The following is an 18,217-nucleotide window of genomic DNA, read 5'->3' as shown; positions in this document are numbered from 1 at the left end:
TGGTGAGTCTGTGATGAGCACACTTACAAAACACATAGCAAAGTGGACTTATCTTTTGACTGAGGACTATTACAATTAGACCACTAACACTAGTTATTTTACTAGAAGGAGGTAGGTATCCAAGCTTATGTCTTCAATTTTTAGCTTTGTATGTGCACTAGGATGCAGTAAAATGACAGGTTTCGGAGTAGCAGCCATGTTAGTCTGTATTTGCGAATACAGACTAACATGGCTGCTACTCTGAAACCTGTCATTATGCAAGGCACTGAAGGCTTATGCTCAAATTTTAGTCTCTAAGGTTCCACAAGTACTCCTTTTTCTTTTTAGTAAAATGTTGCTGACAATTCATGCCTAAGACCATGTTTAAGTTTCTCAGCCATAGCAGGAAGTGGACATGCTAAGGAGTTGTAATTTGGCCAATAAGTGTGTTTATAACAAAGGACACAATACACAACTGTATGCTGGTAAGGAAGGAGAGTGGAAAGATGGAAAAGCTAGACAAGAGGCAAAGCCTACCCACTATCTTCTATCCTACAGCCACCCCTAAAGTACAATTAGCAGTCAGATAACCTTATTTATAGATATTAGGACTCCCTTTTTATTTATTGTAGTTGTAGATACTAGGCAACAGATGTTCATTTCATATTCTATCCTGGATGCTGACTTCATAGTGTACAGCACACTAGCCTACTTGAGTTTTTACCAGTTACCAAATGCCATCTACTGTTAGTTAAAGTACCCGTAATAGGAGATAAATCTATGTTTAGTTAATTAGTTGGAATAGACATGTCTTCCTGCATCTCAGCAGACTCAGGTCACATCTTACTTTCACCTAATGAAGATTCTCAGACTGTTTGTTTAAAATGGCCAAATGGCATTTCAGTTGAGCTAACTAAGCCAACTTTAACATTCAAGTAGATTGAACAAAAACAAAAAGTGTTAACTTCAACCATCTTGCTGGAAGCATTGGCCTCATGTCTCTATATTTAATGAATCAAGAGTTCAGTTTGCCTGAGTAGGAGTGAAGCAGCTCATGCTCAGTTTAGTACAACTTAAATACAAATGCAAGAGGGGAAATAAGTTTAAAGTTGCATCTTTAGGAGTGATTCCATGACATCTAACCTAACTTTGAAAAAGATTATTGTACATGTACACTTAAAATGAACTAGATTGTTATGACAGAATTGTTTAATACCCAGTCATGCATAATAAAAGTACATACATTGACCACTCCATTTTATAAAATGCAATATAAAAATAAACATTTTATCAAAATAACAGATGTATATTAAACCTAACACCTTTAGGTCCACTTAAACAAAAAAGCAAAATCATTTGAACAATCAGGTATATTACTAAACTTGTGCCAAAACACCCTCATTCCCTGAAAAAGACCTCTGAATATATAACACCTATTTGCCCTCATATAAATTCAAGTATTTTATTTACAGTATGCAATTAACCTTTGTCCTACTTCCCATGAGACAGTCAAGGTTGCCCAAGGCAGTTTGAGTATCTTTCTCTCAGTTAATGCCTAGCCAGAATTGTTACTTCTAACATTGTTCTCACTCAGCTAGCTTCACATGGAACTGATTTTTAGAAAAGTTTAGTTGAAACAGCCAGATAATTCTAATACTGAAAGGGATTTGAGTTAACTCCATTGCTCTTCCTTCCCTTCTACTTTAAAGATAAGAAGTCACTAGAAGTGTGGGCCTGTTGTCAACTACACTACCTATTTAGCTTCATAATTCCATCAACCTCTGAGACACAAGGGCTGCCTGTCATTAAAGGGCTTGACAGCTCAACTTTTCTACAATTTTTTTTTTTAAATAGTGCTTTGGGTACCAATATTAACAGCATGTAGATGTTAAGCTTAGTTCCTTTTGTGAGAGTCCACACTTTCTCTGGGAAGACAAGCAAAGCATCTGCCCCCATGAGGGAATTAGGAAAAGTTACAGCTGATAGTAATGGATAATGTACTGGCTTTGTTTACATATGCTGTATTACTGATGACAGAGCTATCATGAATTTAAAAGCTAGATTCCAAAGAGTCTAACAACTCCAAAACAAAAGTTCTGAGAGGAAAACTTAAGTCTCCATCTACAAGTAAGATGACCAAAACTATTTTGTTTAAGGATAAAGTACTACAAACTGTCAATTTGTCTTCTAAAGAAGACCTTGGTTTGAGGCTACAAATGAAATCTAGTTTGGTTGCTATAGTTTAAGGCATGCCAGAGTGAAAAAGCATTGAAAAAATCAGGTCTTGCCCTGGTTGCTGGAGACTTTCCCCCCTACAAATCCTTTTTAAGGAGGAAGTTAAGTTTTCTAACATGGAGCTTTCCCTCTTCACTAGTTGAGAGCAGCTCCTCTTAGGCTATGTCTACACTGCACCCTGGTGGCATGCAGGGCAGAGGCAGCATCCACACTGGTATGTAGCTACACATGCCAAGGAAAGGCTCTGGGGCAGGAGAGGCTCTGGTGGCTCCTCAGTGCCAGAACCTTTCACTGCTTTGGGGAAAGACTCTAGCAGCAGGACACTATGCTGCTAAAAATAGTGAGTAGGGAGGCACTATGTGGGCAAGTAGGATACATATGCACCAGCTTTAGGCATGTCTTTCCTCTACTCACCTAAGGAGTACTTTATCATCTGTGCTGCTTTTTATACTAGTGCTAGGGAGAAATGCAGTGTGTGTATGCTACATGCCACCAAAAGGGGCATGCAGTGTAGATGTAGTCTTAGAGGGGAAACCACCCAACCATGAAAGAGGAAGAATAAAGCCTGCCATGCACCCACTTCAAAGACAAATGCTGCATCCTGGAGTGGTTTTTTTTTTTTAATTTTTCATGGTGGACAGAGGGAAATTAATAGTATTCACTCAAACCATCCAAGACACCCCAACACATTTTTGGCAGTTAATTTAGTTAGATAGCTTAGGTTGACAATTATGGTTTTAAGCAATGCCACATTCTGCTTATTTTGCTAGGTGGAAGAAGAGCTGGATTTATCTCCACAATAACGGCAAGCAACGTGAAGGTTAAGCACTGCACAGTAGATCTGAGAGGAAAGTTTTGCTCAAATGAAGGGACACTAGTCAGCCCTGCATTTCTGCCAGGTCTGCACAAAAGTTGGGGGCTGACTGATTGTTAATGACGGGAATGATATTTCTCACCTGAAATGCTTTCCCCCATGAAAATTAAGACTAGTATAGAAAGGGGCAGGGGCTGTCATGCATTGATGTTAGAGGCAGGCTCCTATTATCTTTCATACCTAAAAAGGGGAAGGAAAGAAGAAGGCTATATTCTCTCAATAGACTCTTGCCAGCATCCTACACAACAGTAAAAGTGTTCTGTTAAAGTCTTTCTGTTCAAGTGACAGGATATGAACTTCTTGTCCCCATTGGAGCTATGAACTGCTAATTGGAAAAAACTTTATACTTTTTAGTCCTTTCAAAACCCAATCCCACGCGTCTATTGCTTGAATAAAAGAGCTAGCATTTTACCAAGTCAGGGAGCTGTGATTTCCCTAATCTATTCCTTCCCAAACTCTTTTTGGCAACAAAGTTATGCTATGGTGTAATCTAGGAAGAGACATTCAAACAAGCACAGTTTGGCACTCAGAGAAAAGGATGGTCCAACTCCTTGAGACCATACCTTTCATATTTACAGTAAGATAACCGGTCCCTGTTTCCCACTCGGCACTCAGTAAAAAGATTTACCTTCCCTATCCCCCCAAAGAAATTCCAGCCATTTAAAAAGTGCTATAAAGATGAGGTGTTTGGTTATAATCAGTGTTCTTGTCCACTGACAAACCCTTTTAAATAACGCGGTGTGCTTTCCTGGCTGTAATGAGGTTTCACCTTTGCACTATTTATATAGTGCATGACGTGCAAAGATAATGTGCTCAGAGTTCATTTAAAATTCAATACCATGACACAGAATGAACTTGGGGAATAGCCTACACAGATGCAGAACGTGTTAACCTCATTTGACATTAGAACTAAGGATCTAAAGTACTGGAACACATAACCTAAGCTTAAGCCCTACAGAACTGACCAAAGTCTACACTTTACAAAAGAAGCTGCCATCCAAAGACAAGGGGATGACAAATAGCAACAGTGTTACTTAAATCAGGACAAACATGAACAGAGAACAACGGCAATACAACAAATCTGAACATTCTTTAAAAATATCTGTCTGCATTTGGTTTACGAAGACTCAGATTCAAAAATTCTATCCAAAGTAATGTAGCTCAAGAACTACCGTGCTTTCTCTTACTTAATATTGCCTTCTATAGATGCTACCTGCTACAAAATCTTTCCACATAGATTCTATTTAAGTTACTTAGGGAAGTTGAAAAGTAAGGCAGGAAAGAGCTGAAGGAAAGAGCAACTGATTATATCTGAGTGAATGACCTCACTTCTTCTCAGGTTGTCTATATTGTTGTAAATATTCAAAGTTGCATCTTATTGGAAAAAAGCTACGCAATACATGATCTGAAAGGCTCGATTTTCTGGAAGTGGAATTTGTGTCTGATTACACTATGCTTTGAAATAACTAGTCACAATGTTTACAAAATTACGGTAACTTTCTCCTTTCAAATCCAAAGGGCAAATCTGTTAGGAATTCTACACACACAGAGTGTGCAAAATATCAGGGAGAAGCTCCAGTACACATTCTGATACTCCTGGAACATGCTAGTACACAGACAGGACCAGGTAATTAGGTCCAGGACTGTGACTTGGACATTTCTGACAATCTCCACTGACAGAGCTTCACTTTGCAGGGTGCAGTGATGATGCTATTTTCTGATGATTGCCAAACTAGCAAGTCTTTTCTGCCTTTTACCCTGAGAGAGACACTTATGAGATTCACTCTAATGAGATATTTTTTCTCTCACTACTATTAAGAGGAATTTGCTAGACTGCATCTTTCACACTGAGATTAACAATCCTTAACACTTGAGGTGGCTTGGGAATTGTGTGACCTGCCTAGATTCCAAAGAGAACTCTGCCTTGCCCCCCCATCTCACCCACTTTAACTTGCTTTGGTTCCACAGCGTAAAATGCCTCTACTCACAAACTGGAGGTTTGGGGTAAGGAAGAGTTCATAACCCCACTGTGTTCTTACTCCTTTCAGAACAGGACAGGGCATCTAGACTGACTGTGCAAGGAAAAACTTCCTTTAACTGACTTGTTAATAACAGTAGTAGAGTTGAGGTTTCATGCCTCGCAGAGGCTCTTCACTCTGCTTCTCCTCAGCATCCCCACTCATTACAGCTTCAGATGGTGAGCTGTCACCTGGAAGAACCAGCTGAGAGAAGTCATGCAAAAAATCCTCTTCCGAGGCGAGCAGCAACTCATTCCAGGCAGCGACATCCAGCTTCCCTGACGTGCCACCATATTCTTCAGGAAGGATCCTTTGTGGAAGGTTTTGATGAAGAGAATTCAAATCAGAGCCATGAAGAAAAAACTAAGGAAGAAAATCCCAAAATATATTTTATTAAAGTATCAGAAACCTTTTCAGCTTGTAATTAAGCATTTTAAAACTCCAGCGAGACCAGCACATGACAAGTAGGGAGAGTCTATTTTGCTCTTTAAATAATTCTAAGGGGGCATATTTCAACTGGCTCTGCATGCACAATTGCAAGCAACATCATTTTCTTTTTGCAAAGGACAGTGCACAACATTGTGCATGCAAGAGCAGAAGCCAGTTCGATACCTGTTTGAAAGTCTCGCCTTATAGGCGATCCAGCTAGTAAATCTTAATCACAATAACTATGTTTCCAGTTCAGTTTGAGTCTAAACTCATTCACAAGGACTGGGAGTGCAGAGAAGGCAGCACTCAGCCTTGTGGAGAGAGGCATCCTCTTCTGCATGTGAAAGAGAAGAATCAACGAACTGCAGGGGGAACTGCATCCAACCTGTTTAGCTGATGAGAAAGTTACAACAACACAGGACCTTTGAGAAAGGAAGGGAAAGAATAAAGAGGAGTGAGAGAAAGGACAACTCAGAAGATTTCCTCCAACAAACATAACATTAATGCATAGGATGCTGTTGGCTCAATAATCCCAACTCCAGAAGAAAGTTACTATACTGATTACATAATATAGGTCCTAAAAATGTGCATTTAACCAGGTAAAATGTCAAGTTGTATTTATCAAAGAAAGCCAATCACTTCTGTCATTCTTCTGAGAAATCCTACTGACCAGTCTCCCTAACCCTCGGCATGTTCAAAGTGATACAGTTATGACAGAGCCAGACAAAAGCCAGGAAGCAAAGGATGATATAGTCACAGGCAGATTGAGTAAAGGACACTGCCATTTCCAACTTTTATCTGTTTCAATATTCATTACATTTCATGTCCAGCAAAGAGCCTGTCATTAAGTCCAATATTAAAAGGCACAATCACTTACCCGGTTTGCTATCTTTTCCTTCAGAAAAGGCTTGATGATGGCAAAAATTCCTTTGAATATGCGAGGCTCATTTATAATATTGACAGCTTTGATTCGAATGGGAAAACCATCCTGGGGAAGGAGGAGATTTTTACAGCGGTTTAGAAACACTGGACAGCTTTTTCTATTTAACCTTCCTGACACTGACTGCCCACACAACCCAACTGCTCCCAAGATTCTATTTGCAGTTCAAATGTAAATTGATGCAGTGAAGTAAAGTATATGGGTGCAAGAATCGGACAAAAACCAGAGTGTCTGGCACTCACATAGAGCCTGACAGCACTCTTGGATCAGGAGATGTACCACCAATAGTACATTTCATTTACTACGTCTCTACTTTTGCCCCAGTCTTCTTTTGAAAAAATATGTTTTTAATTAAGGCAGGAGCAGCTCCTATATAAAAATTACGCAAAATGAATGACCCTGGATTCTGAGGGTCAGATTCCCTGTACTACTGGGGAATCAAAAGCACTGACTGGCCAGAAAGAAGCCCATGTTTTAAACAAAGCATTTTAAATGATTAAAGGTCAGAGCCCATGTTATTTGGGAAAACTTTCATGTATTTGCACAGAAGGAGAAAACCTATTGCTACTATTCAACTGGAAATCTGAACAGTTGGTCAAATTGACTGCAAAAGATAAAGGGGCCCTACACTGGTGGACACCACATCAGCACATGGAGCAGAGGGAGGTTAGAAGGCTGTCTCAGCTGCCAGTGGAACACAGGGCTCTGCAGTATAAATTGCAATTAAAAAATAAGGTTAGTCATGGTGCTTTCACTGGGAGGCTTTCAGTAGGAAGAATCACTAAAGGAAAAAGGTGTTTTTAAGGATTATGGTCTCATCATTGAGTTACTGACGCTTCCCTCTTCCAATAACCAACTCTGGCCGTACAGAGAACGCATTCATTGCTTGGACTAAAGAGTGGACACTGCACTGCACAAATGTTTTCCCTCTGTAAAATGTTTAATGAAGCTGGGGGCTCTTGGCAGCGAGAGATTGATAACTCTTGCAAAAGCAAGGTAGTGTGGTCAGAATCTGGGCAAGCTTCTTTGCATGCGTCAGCCAAGTTACCCCAAATCTAGCTAGCAAAAACTCCGATTATTCTAGCCCTGGGGTCGTCTCCTCTCACCACAGGCTTTCAAGTGTGCCAAATAGCATCTGCTTTAAAATAAGAACTAGTACACTCATCTCACATGTGACTTACACCATATTTCAACTGGGGTCTTCAATGGCAAGTTAAATAAGTATTAGTCCCTCACCCAAACTTCTGTGTAATTATTTTATTATATCTGTATTTATCAATTGAAATTTATCACCCATTTTACTTGTGTAAGTTAATTGTGGATTCAGACAGAACTTTGCAAAACAATCATGTTCAGATTGTGGAACTTCTGTAAGAACGGTGAGAAGTATTAGCCAGTGTGCAATTAAGTGTCTATTCTTGTCTCCACGGAACTCTCCCCATTCTCCCTGCAGGGATCCAGCAAAAAAGCATGCACAGCTCAGACTAGACTAAAGCTCACGGGAAGAAGAAAGTCATTCAAGAGGAGCTTGCCCACAGTTACATTACCATGCTCCCCTCTAGACCAGAGGTGGGCAAACTACGGCCCATGGGCCACATCCGGCCTGCGGGACCGTCCTGCCTGGCCTGGGAGGCTAGCCCCCACCCCTGCAGCCTCAGCTCGCCAGGCTGCCGGCGCAATGCTCTAGGCGGCGGGGCTGTGAGATCTTGCTAGGCACCGCAGCTGCAGAGCCGCAGCCTGACCTGGTGCTCTGTGCTGCACGGTGGCATGGATGGCTCCAGCCGGGCAGCATGGCTGCCTGTCCTAGTGCTCTGAGCCGTGCGGCTGTAACACTGCCAGCCACCAGTGCTCCAGGCAGCGTGGTAAGGGTGTGTGTGTGTGTGTTGGATAGAGGGCAGGGGAGTTCGGAGCGGGGATCAGGTGGCGGGGTATGGATAGGGGTTGGGGCGGTCAGAGAGCAGGGAACAGGGCGGTTGAATGGGGGCAGGGGTCCTGGGAGGGGGGCAGTCAGGAAGGAGGGAGGGGTTGGATGAGGCGGCAGGGGTTCCAGGGGCCGTCAGGGAGAAGGAGTGGTTGGATGGGGCAGGGGTCCTAACTGGCCCTCCATACAATTTCGGAAACCCGATGTGGCCCTCAGGCCAAAAAGTTTGTCCGCCCCTGCTCTAGACTACAGAAAATGCTACAACTAAAATTATGTTCCTCTCCTGCCACTCAGACTAAGTAACCTATGTCTGCTTTGCACTTCCTTCTATGCTGCCCCCCTAGGCTTGGAGCAGCCTCTCTCTTCTCAACCTCTTTCCTCTTAGAAATCTTTCCTCAAAACACAACTTTCAGGGAAGACTTTCAAAAGTCAACTCTGCAAAATTCCTGCAGCACCACTTGAAATCTGCGCAATCACCCAAGGCTCAGTGTGTGAATGGTTCTATGTCCCATCTAGATTGGAAGCTCCTTTAGCAAAGACCATTTGTACAGCAGAGCATATTATCAACACTCAAAGATCAGCAAGGGGGTCTCTTCTTCCTAGTCTTACTTCATGTATCCTCCCCCTACCAGATGGCAAGCGGGCTCAACTCCTCAAACTTCAAGTTCCCAAAGTAGCAGCAGACTTGGGAGGCTCGGAGTATAAAGTCAGACCCATTAGCAGCCAGCATCAACCAGTTAAGAGCTGGCAGAAGGCAGAAACGCATTTTTAAAAGCATTCAGGTAAAAGCCAACATATGAATATTTTTGTTAGCATTAGCAGAACTCTAGACATAGAAGCAGTAGTTTACAGTGCACAAGGCAGGTCTTACCTGAAGAATTCCAATCACTTTTTTGGCTACAAAAGGACCAAAATGAGATGCCTTAGATAAACTGACTCCATTGTAGTCTGCAAGGATTACAATTCCATTCACTTGGGTCTCTTCAGACTGAATGAGTTTTTCTAATGTTAAGTATATGGCACGAATGTTCTCAGTAATTGGATAATTACTTGGTGTCCATCTGTCTAAGGTTACAAAACGTATGGTTATTTGGAAAGTAAATATAAAATGACTATATATATATGCCAAAAAATGATGATCTATTTCCCAGAACTCCAAAGTTATTCTTTAACACCCACACTCCTAGTTCACAGTAACATTTCTCAAGCAAGATGCCATACTTACTTCAAGGAGCAAAGACTGTGATCTTACGAACCCCCTACTTTCCCCAGCACAGATTACTAGAAGAGAAATCATTTTATCTCAGAAAGAAAGCAGGTAGACGGGAAAGCAAAGTATGAAAACAGTTTACAGCAAACCTGGCAGCACTGAAAGCAGATTTGGGATGTCAGAGGCTCTTTGCCCCACCTTGAACCCCCAGCTTGTTGTCAAAGAGGCTTATTATAAATGTGCATCTAGAAGACAGCAGACTTATTGCTATCTCAGGCTGATTGCACATTCATATTTTTCTCAAATCATCAGGCAACCACATTAACCCACTTTGTATTTTTGGTTTTAGTCAACTGCAGCTATTGCTAAAATAGGAAAAAAGTGATCTAAATTGGGCAAACAACAGACATTAATCCTTTCACAAGTAACTTTTCAGATTTCAAAAGGAAGCAATACCATGTAATCTGCAAGAGTCACCAGTGTCTGCAAGGGAGCAAGAAACAGACTTTGGCACAGTCAGAGATACCTCAAAGACACAAAGAATCTTGTTCCAACCGGGGAATTCAGGCATTACAATACCTGGACGAATGCAGACAACGTGGCGTCCCTCAGTGTCCAAGTGAGGCAGCACAGTGACAAAGCCAGATGCTAGGACAGCCTTAATTGCAGATGGTTTCAAGTTATTGAAGACCTCAGGCCAGCTCCTTCTGCAGCTGTGATAGTTCACCAGAAGCTGTAGCGCTCGGTCATAATCAAATTTCCTGGCTCTAAGGAACCTTAGCAAGAAAGCATCGTCCAGACACGTGCTCAGAGTAGGGTAATCCTTACACACCATGTCTCGGAGGGCTTGCACATCACGAAGCCTCCATTCAGGTTTCTCCTGCAGCTCTTCACGAGCCTTGGCAATAAGTTCAGGAGACAGTGAGCACACATACCTTGGCCGATCTGGCAGGAACTCATTATCCGATGGAGACCCCACGGATGGGCTTGTTCGGGTACAACCACTGTCTCCTGACATTAGTTAGCAGGAAGTCTGTCCAAAACAACGCACACAACAAATAATCCCCATACTATCAGTCATAATGCTTAGTATTTACATGATATGTATTATCCCCCAATACACAGGTGGGAAAATTATGGCACAGAGAGGCTAAGTGGCTCAATCACAGGCACAATGGGAATTGGTATTAGAGCCAGAATTAGCGTTCAGGAGTTCCTGTGTCCCTGTCCTAGAATCAGATTACTAGACCATGTCATTGTTTTATGCCCCAAAACGGTATAAAATAATATTAGAAGAAGCTTTTGCACATAAGTCAGTTGATGATGACAGAGCTATGGAGCTGTGCCACCAATAAACTGCGAACAATAGATCAAAGAGAAATAAGTTTGTATTAGCATTTCATTTACTTTCAGTTTTTATTTGGATATAAATTGTCCTGATTGGGATTTTTAGGGTCTCTTACACCAACAGATCTGTATCAATACAGCTGACTGAAGTTTTCTAAGTCTCTGCATAAGGCATTGGTCAAGTCACAATCACTACCCTAAGAAACTCTTCTGACTATCGGCTTGCAGCAGGAAGTTTTCATTGAGATCCCCTACAAAGTGGTGTGTAACTGCCAATGAGCATTTATGACATTTATATCATTTTGGCAATTAGATACTTTATAGTCAGATGTGTAGCATTCCAGAAGTACCTGTCTTAATTATACTGGAAAGTACTGCAGTGCACAGACTGGAGAAGTGTAGTGGATACAGAAACAAATTCTTATTGCAACAGTTCCTCAAATATATAGCAGATTAAACAGCAGATACCTTCAAACTGGAAATATGAATTATGTTGCAGAGTCCTTTATTGCCTAAACACAAGAACGGCCATACTGGGTCAGACCAAAGGTCCATCTAGCCCAGTATCCTGTCTTCCAACAGTGGCCAATGACAGGTGCCCCAGAGGGAATGAACAGAACAGGTCATCATCAAGCGATCCATTCCCTGTTGCTCATTCCCAGCTTCTGGCAAACAGGGGTTAGGGACATCTGGTGAGTGGACAAGGGAGAGGGGAAGAGAATAAAGGATGAAATACTATATTTGAGTTATTTCTTGGAGCTTGACTTGGGACTGGCACTAGGAAAAAATAGGATTAAATTTGTGGCTACTGTGATTCCCATTCACCTGCACAGAGCCCTTCTGAAAGAGGTGCTGGGCGACGGGAAGGCTGTGCCTTCCCCTAGAGTACTGAGTAGGGATCATCTGTATAAACATCGGACAGGATCAACTCCCTGATGCAACGGCATAAACTGATCCTTTCATCTTCTGCAGCAGAACCTAGGGCCTCGGTGCGAGGGAGCAGGATGGGCGTTTGGGTTGTTTCCTGGGACGTGTCTCCTCTCGTCACACCCCAGGGAGGCTAGGTAGTAGTCTGGATACCAGCAGCAAGGGCTAAGCATCACCCCCATCTGTTCGCAGCCGGGGCTGTCAGCCCTTTAGGCACCACAGCTGGCGCCCATGCGCGACTGGGAGGGGGCCGATTTCCCTAAACACCTGCCCCCAGGCAGGGGACCCTGCTCAGTCGGGCACAGGGGCCAGGTCCCGGCCACTGCGCCAGGGGCAAGACTGGCAGCCTCCCAGGCCCTGTATCAATGTCATAGACCCTCCCCCCCCCGCGACAGCACCGAGCCCCCCAATCCGGGGGGGGGCGCCCCCGGCCCCTCCACGCGCTCGGTCCCACGGCAAGAGAGGCCACCCCTCCCCCACTGTCTCTCTCCTCACGCCGGCCCGCCACGCCCCATCGCCCGGGCCTTCCCCAGGCAAATTACCGGAGCGCCGGCTCCGAGCAGGAGGAACCGTTCCGGGGGATCAGACACCGTGACCCCGGAACCACAGCGCCCACAGCCCGCCGGAAGTGACGCAAAGGCGGCGGCAGAGCTCACGCGCTGAACGCCAGGGCTCCGGCGTGGGGGAGGGGGCGCATTAATTCCCCCGGTACCTTCCGTGGGGGGTCAGGGTGTCCCCCCCCGCCGTTGTGGTACCTTCCGGGGGGGGGAGGATCTGCTCCCCCACGTGTTGTAGGGCCTTCTGGGGGTGCGGGGTGGCCGGATGGGCCGTTACCCCTCAACGCGTTGTGGTACCTTCCAGGGGGGTGAGGCTGTCCCCCCCACCCCCATACACATTGCTATGCTTTCTGGGGTGTGAGGCTGCCCCCACTGTTATACCTGAATGGGGAGGGGGTCAAGATGTGCCATGTCTCCCCACCCCACATGTTATGGTACCTTCGGGGGGGGGTGAGGATGTGTCCCCCCCCCACACGTTGTGGTACCTTCCAGGTGTGTGTGTTCTTGTGCACTCCACACCTTGGTACCTTCACCCTCCTGGGGCTGGGGAAGCAGCTCCAGGTCCTGCCAGCAGAGCAGGGTCTGCATATCACAGTGCAACCCCCTGCAGAGACCACAGTCCCCAGCCCAGCACTGGGGCTGCCTGCAGGATCACTGGTCCCAGCGGGGCCCTGCTTCTTGGTACAACAAACCCATCCGTGTCAGAGCATCCATAGTCAATGATTATTTCGCTATTGACAACTATTTTTTGAGATCTGCTTGTTAGCTAGGTTTCGAGTAGCAGCCGTGTTAGTCTGTATTCGCAAAAAGAAAAGGGGTACTTGTGGCACCTTAGAGACTAACATTTATTTGAGCATAAGCTTTCGTGAGCTACGTCCAATACATCTGATGAAGTGAGCTGTAGCTCATCAAAGCTTGTGTTCAAATAAATGTGTTAGAAAAGTACTCCTTTTCTTTTTGCTTGTTAGCTAGTTTGCAATACATATAGTGTGTGCTTTATGGATATTGCATAGTGCCTTTTTTAAATCAAAAAGTTGTGTGGTACTGAGTCAAACACCATGTAAAAGTCTAAGGACATTATATCTACATGGTTACCCTTATCAAACAAATTTATAATCTTATCAAAGAATGAAATTGGATTTATTGACAAGACCTATTTTCTATAATACCATGTTGACTGGCATTAATTATATTCCTATCCTTTAATTCTTTATCAGTTGAATTCCATATCAGCTTGTCATTAGTTTGCCTACATTGATGTCAGTCAAACTGGCACATAGGTACCTGCATCATCCCACTTGTCCTTCTTTGACTATTGCCCAATATTAGCACCCCTCTGGAATTTTCCTAGTATTCCAAGGTTTATTAAAAATTAACATCAGTGGACCAGAGATCTCCTCAATCAACTCTTTTAGGACTCTTGGGTGCAAGTTATCTTGCACTGCTGATTTAAAAATGTTCATCACTCGATGCAGATGTCTAACATCCTTTTCAGTTATTAGTGGAATGGACAGCACTTTGTCATTCTCCTACAATATGCGTACTTCATTCTACTTTTTCCATATAGAGAAAAGAACTATTTATTGAACACTTCTACCTTTTCTGTATCATTATTAATAATTTTACCATATTCATCTAACCTATATCATTGCTAGAATTTCTTTTGTTCCTAGTATATTTGAAAAAACTTCTTAACCTTATCCCTGGCAGCTATGGGTTTTTTTCAGGTGTCTTTAGCTTCCCTCATCAATTTTCTGCACTTAATAAATTCTAATATATGCAGATTGCTATCTAGTCCTTATTAATTTGTTATAGGTATATTAAATATTTATTTATTTTTACTTGCTGCCTTCATTTCGCTGCTGAACCAGGATGGGCTTTTAGTCAAAGCTGTTCTGTTTTTTTGCTAGTAGAATGATGGCTTTTTAGCCATATAATAAACTATTCTTAAAGAATTCTCAATTTTTATTCACATTTTTCTGTCTAAATTTGTCTTCCCAATCAATTTTGCTCACAGTTTTCCTCAGATTTGGGAAATTAGCCCTTTTGAAGATATTACTAGTTATGACTGTCCTGTTGTTTTCCAATATTGAATGTAGTCAGGTCATGATCACTAGTCCCTAGGCAACCACCAACTTCCAGTCCAGTATTTAATTCATCTTTATCTATCATAATGAGATTCAGAATAAATTTACATTGAGTTAGGGGCAATAACTTTTGCATTAAAGCAAATCACACTTAAACAAGTAGATTCAGGAAACACACACCTGAAAGAGCCAAGAAAAAATAATGTAGGCAGCTCAGTGACAGGGAGAAACCTAAGAAGCAGAAATGCTGAAAGAGACCTAGTTGAGAGAGGCATTGTTTTATTTTATTTGATTTATTATGCATATAGCACCCTCTTGGTGCTGTTCACTTTGCAAGCAAGTATGAAGACAAAGTTCCTGAAGTTTACAACCATTTAGTGGACACAGCTGACAACAAATTAAATGCATTTGCAGTGTGAAATGGCCACAGAAAAGGCCTGTGGAATTTTGAGGCTACACTTCTAAGGTGTCCTGGAGCAGAGAGATTATTATCGCTCTCTATATGGGTCAGATGTGGCTGTGCCTGGAATATTTTGTTCAGTTTTGGGAACCTTAGTTCCAGAAGGGTATTGACACAAATTGGAGTGAGTTGGGTGAAGAGCAACAAAATTGATCAGGGTGCTTGAGAGTCTGGCAGCATCTGAAGGGTGTGAACCCTAAGAAGGGAAAGGAATGATTAGTGGGTGTATATGAAAGTGGGGGCTCCACTGGGAGAAATAGGATGGCATTACAAAAATGTTAGCTCAGTATCAGGAAAATCTAGATGGAGAGGTATCAGGGTATGGGATAGTCTCTAAGGAAAGCAGTGGAAGCCCTCATGCTTGGGGTTTTTAAAACTCATTGGCCAAAACACTAGTAAATATATAATAAATTACAACCCTTCTCTGGGTGATATCCAGGAAAACTAATAGGTCTGTCTAATCTCTAGTATCTCTGATTCAGCAGCCACTTAAGGGAATTTGAAATATTAAATCCCATTGTCCTAGGGATGAATGTTTCTTACCCTATTTTGTAGTTATATTCCTCAAAGGTGTTTCCTCCAGCTGCGCATTAAAGTTGCTACACACATCATATTTTTAGCTAGAAACTGATCTGGAATTGATCTTCAGGGACTTGTAGAGTATCAGATACCAAAAGTGGGGTGTAAGAGCATAGGCTGTCCTCACATGCCCCCCTGTGGCTTAGCATGGCACAGCAGGTGTGACCTACCTTAATTTCTCTCTATTGGATGAAAGTTCAGCTTTAACAGATCTGGGCAAGGAGAAGTGAGCCACACATACTCACAGAATAGCATGTGCCCTTTAATGGAGTTTCAGGAAAGGAGCAATTACAATAATCAGTTCATAAGGTCCTCACTCAGGACCCTGACCAGAGCTCCCAAACTTAAAGTCTCTGAGTTAGAACAAGCTAATCACCTGAGAGAGAAACCACCATCAGCTGCAGCCTGAACAGTTTCTACTCCCCACTTTATAAAGCACAGGTGCCTTACCGTAAGCCCAGTGGGCCCGCAGGTAATCAGTCGCAGGTGCACTGGAGCCTGCTGACCCTTAAAGGGGCTGGTCACATTATGACCTGGGGTGGAGGGAATACTTTGTTTTAGTCAGATCATGTTTTAGGAGGGGTGTGCCTTATAGAACTAGTGTGACTCGGATCTGACACCTTCTAGAGCAAGCATGGGTATCTAAATAGGCCAGGCCATGTCACATCTTTGGGTCATGAACTCAGATGAAAAAATATCAACAGGCATCTGGAGTGCCAAACTAGGAAACTGGGGTCACAGCTCCACTGCAGGGCCTGAGAGACACTGGCTCTCTCATAAAAGAACTAACCTTAAAGTGCACTGAAGCTGGGAGCTGCACCTCAATCATCCAGTCAAAGGCAAAGGATGCCCCAGAGCAACAAAATTATTCCTCTAGGGATTACTGCATGCTCTAGGGAAGCCTATCTAGCCTTTGCTGGCAAGATGTAGAATCCAAGAGTCTTAGTTAGCTTGTCCTTTTCTATTGACTGTCTTCATGTGAGGAACTTCAGGTGCTTAACTAATCCTCCACTGAGGTGGGAAAGGGACAGCCCATTTGTAGAGATCATTTAATCCACTACTGTAACGTAGCTACCTGTGAGGTGGAGCATGGTAGCTGTTTAACAACATGCAGCACAGCTACACAGCAGTTCAAGAGAGGGAGTGAGGAACTGTGGTTCTAGGTTCATTGTTAGGACAGAAGACTTGGACCTGCGTGAAGTTTCAGGGGGAATATAGGTCAGCAGACTGTGATCATCTGAGCTAGAATTTGGCCAGGCCTCTGGATTGACCAACCTTTAGTTTTACCGGACAATAGCCTGGGGTCTTTCATGACCTTATGTATTCAGGAATGTCGTTTTCACGGCTCACCTCAAAACGTGGTACCTCCAGTAGCACAGTGCTTCTTATTACCCTGCTAGGGGTGTTGTTTCTGCCCTGACTCAGGCTATGTCTAGACTTGGAGCTCGGGCTGCGAGTCCCATCTTGCACTGACACACCTGGGCTAGCTCTCATGAGCTCGCGGGCTAACAATAGAAACGTAGCCATGGTAGCACAGGCAGCAGCGAGTGGCGGCACTAGCTAGCTGCCTTGAGTACAAACCCGCCTGGGCCCCGGGGGTACGTCCTCTGGACGGCTTGCCGCCGGTGCTGCTGCAGCCAGGACGCTACCTTTAGCGCACTAGCTCAGCGAGAGCTAGCCCAAGTATACCAACACAAGCTGGGAATCGCACCCCTCGCTCACACAGGAGGTGTAGGCTCAAAGAGAAGAGCACCCTCTACTGAGCCACCATTGGCAATTTCTGCAGCATTTAGGTGTGGTCGCCCATCGAGGAGTGACTCATCCAGAGAATTACAGACACTTCAGGGATTATGACTGACACCATGTGGGTCACAGATAGTGGCTAAAACGGAACACAGGCTCCAGTTACAATGAAACAAGCACAGGTGCTTAATAAGCAACAGTCAGCTACTTCCTTATAATACAGACTCGTTTAGGGTTTAACCTGTAAATATGATTTTATGATCTTTTATTTGGAGGGAGGAAATGCAGGTTTTTTCCCTGAGGGAAGAGAGCCTGTGTCCTTTCCTTATATAAAGAGGCTACAGTATTTTTCAGCAAGAGTCCTACACCTCGGAGCCCCCAACAGTGCCATGACATGAGGTGGGGCATTTGGGTGGGTTAGTTTATTCCTGAGGATTATTTTGGATCAATCAGGAGCTGTCACCTTTAAGATCATCTGATTTCTTCTTGCTCATGGTTCATCTTAGTGTCTGAACATTCCTTGTTACCTAGACTGTGACCTCTTTGGGGCAGGGACTGTTTTTTGTTTTGCGTTTGTCCAGCACCTAGAACAGTTGGGTCCTGGTCCATGATTGGGGCTCTGAGGTGCTACAGGAACACAAATAATAAATAATAATAAGTAACATATGTTCAGTCTCCAGACCTGCCAGAGTTCGAAAGCTACAGATAGGAGCTTGGGGGAGGAGACATGCCTTTCTGTTGCATTGCAATACAGGGGACAAGGAGAAGTCTCCAAAGGGACAAAGCACAAAAGCATTGAATACTTATCTAAAATACCAGGGATGTCCCTGCTACTGCCAATCAAGATAGCTGGCACATAAATAAATTAGGGTCATTTCTGCTGGGCTTTGCTGTACTCCTTCAGGGCATTA

The 18,217-nt window shown here is 43.5% G+C and overlaps 1 protein-coding gene across 4 annotated transcripts; it reads right to left on the bottom strand.

Moving 5' to 3' along the window:
* Positions 1 to 119: 119 nt before the first annotated feature.
* TTPAL (alpha tocopherol transfer protein like) lies at positions 120 to 12,496 on the bottom strand. Of its 4 annotated transcripts, XM_084646165.1 has the most exons (6): positions 12,423 to 12,496; positions 10,542 to 10,639; positions 10,186 to 10,382; positions 9,268 to 9,461; positions 6,413 to 6,523; positions 120 to 5,469 (listed from the first exon to the last, which is right to left on the bottom strand). In XM_084646165.1, the coding sequence occupies exons 2-6, from the start codon at positions 10,622 to 10,624 to the stop codon at positions 5,194 to 5,196; spliced, it is 861 nt and encodes a 286-aa protein (XP_084502291.1). In that variant the 5' UTR covers positions 10,625 to 10,639; positions 12,423 to 12,496; the 3' UTR covers positions 120 to 5,193. The 4 variants fall into 4 exon arrangements, with proteins under 4 accessions (XP_084502291.1, XP_084502288.1, XP_084502290.1 ...); XM_084646162.1 differs by having other exon boundaries at positions 10,186 to 10,639; XM_084646164.1 differs by lacking the exon at positions 12,423 to 12,496 and adding an exon at positions 11,779 to 12,230 and having other exon boundaries at positions 10,186 to 10,639.
* Positions 12,497 to 18,217: the final 5,721 nt, after the last annotated feature.

This window comes from Lepidochelys olivacea (genome assembly GCF_965140295.1).
Source record: "Lepidochelys olivacea isolate rLepOli2 genome assembly, chromosome: 13".
In the NCBI taxonomy this organism is placed as follows: Eukaryota; Metazoa; Chordata; order Testudines; family Cheloniidae; genus Lepidochelys; species Lepidochelys olivacea.
The sequence above is the reverse complement of the archived record's forward strand: the minus strand, read 5'-3'. Positions and strand labels throughout refer to the sequence as shown.

What these genes read in the sequence shown, in the direction of transcription:
- TTPAL (XM_084646162.1), bottom strand. Translation starts at nt 10,624, where the DNA reads ATGTCAGGAGACAGTGGTTGTACCCGAACAAGCCCATCCGTGGGGTCT. An exon ending in CGTTGTCTGCATTCGTCCAG is followed by an intron (nt 9,462 to 10,185) that starts GTATTGTAATGC and finishes TTGTAACCTTAG; the next exon opens with ACAGATGGACACCAAGTAAT. An exon ending in AAGTGATTGGAATTCTTCAG is followed by an intron (nt 6,524 to 9,267) that starts GTAAGACCTGCC and finishes CTCCTTCCCCAG; the next exon opens with GATGGTTTTCCCATTCGAAT.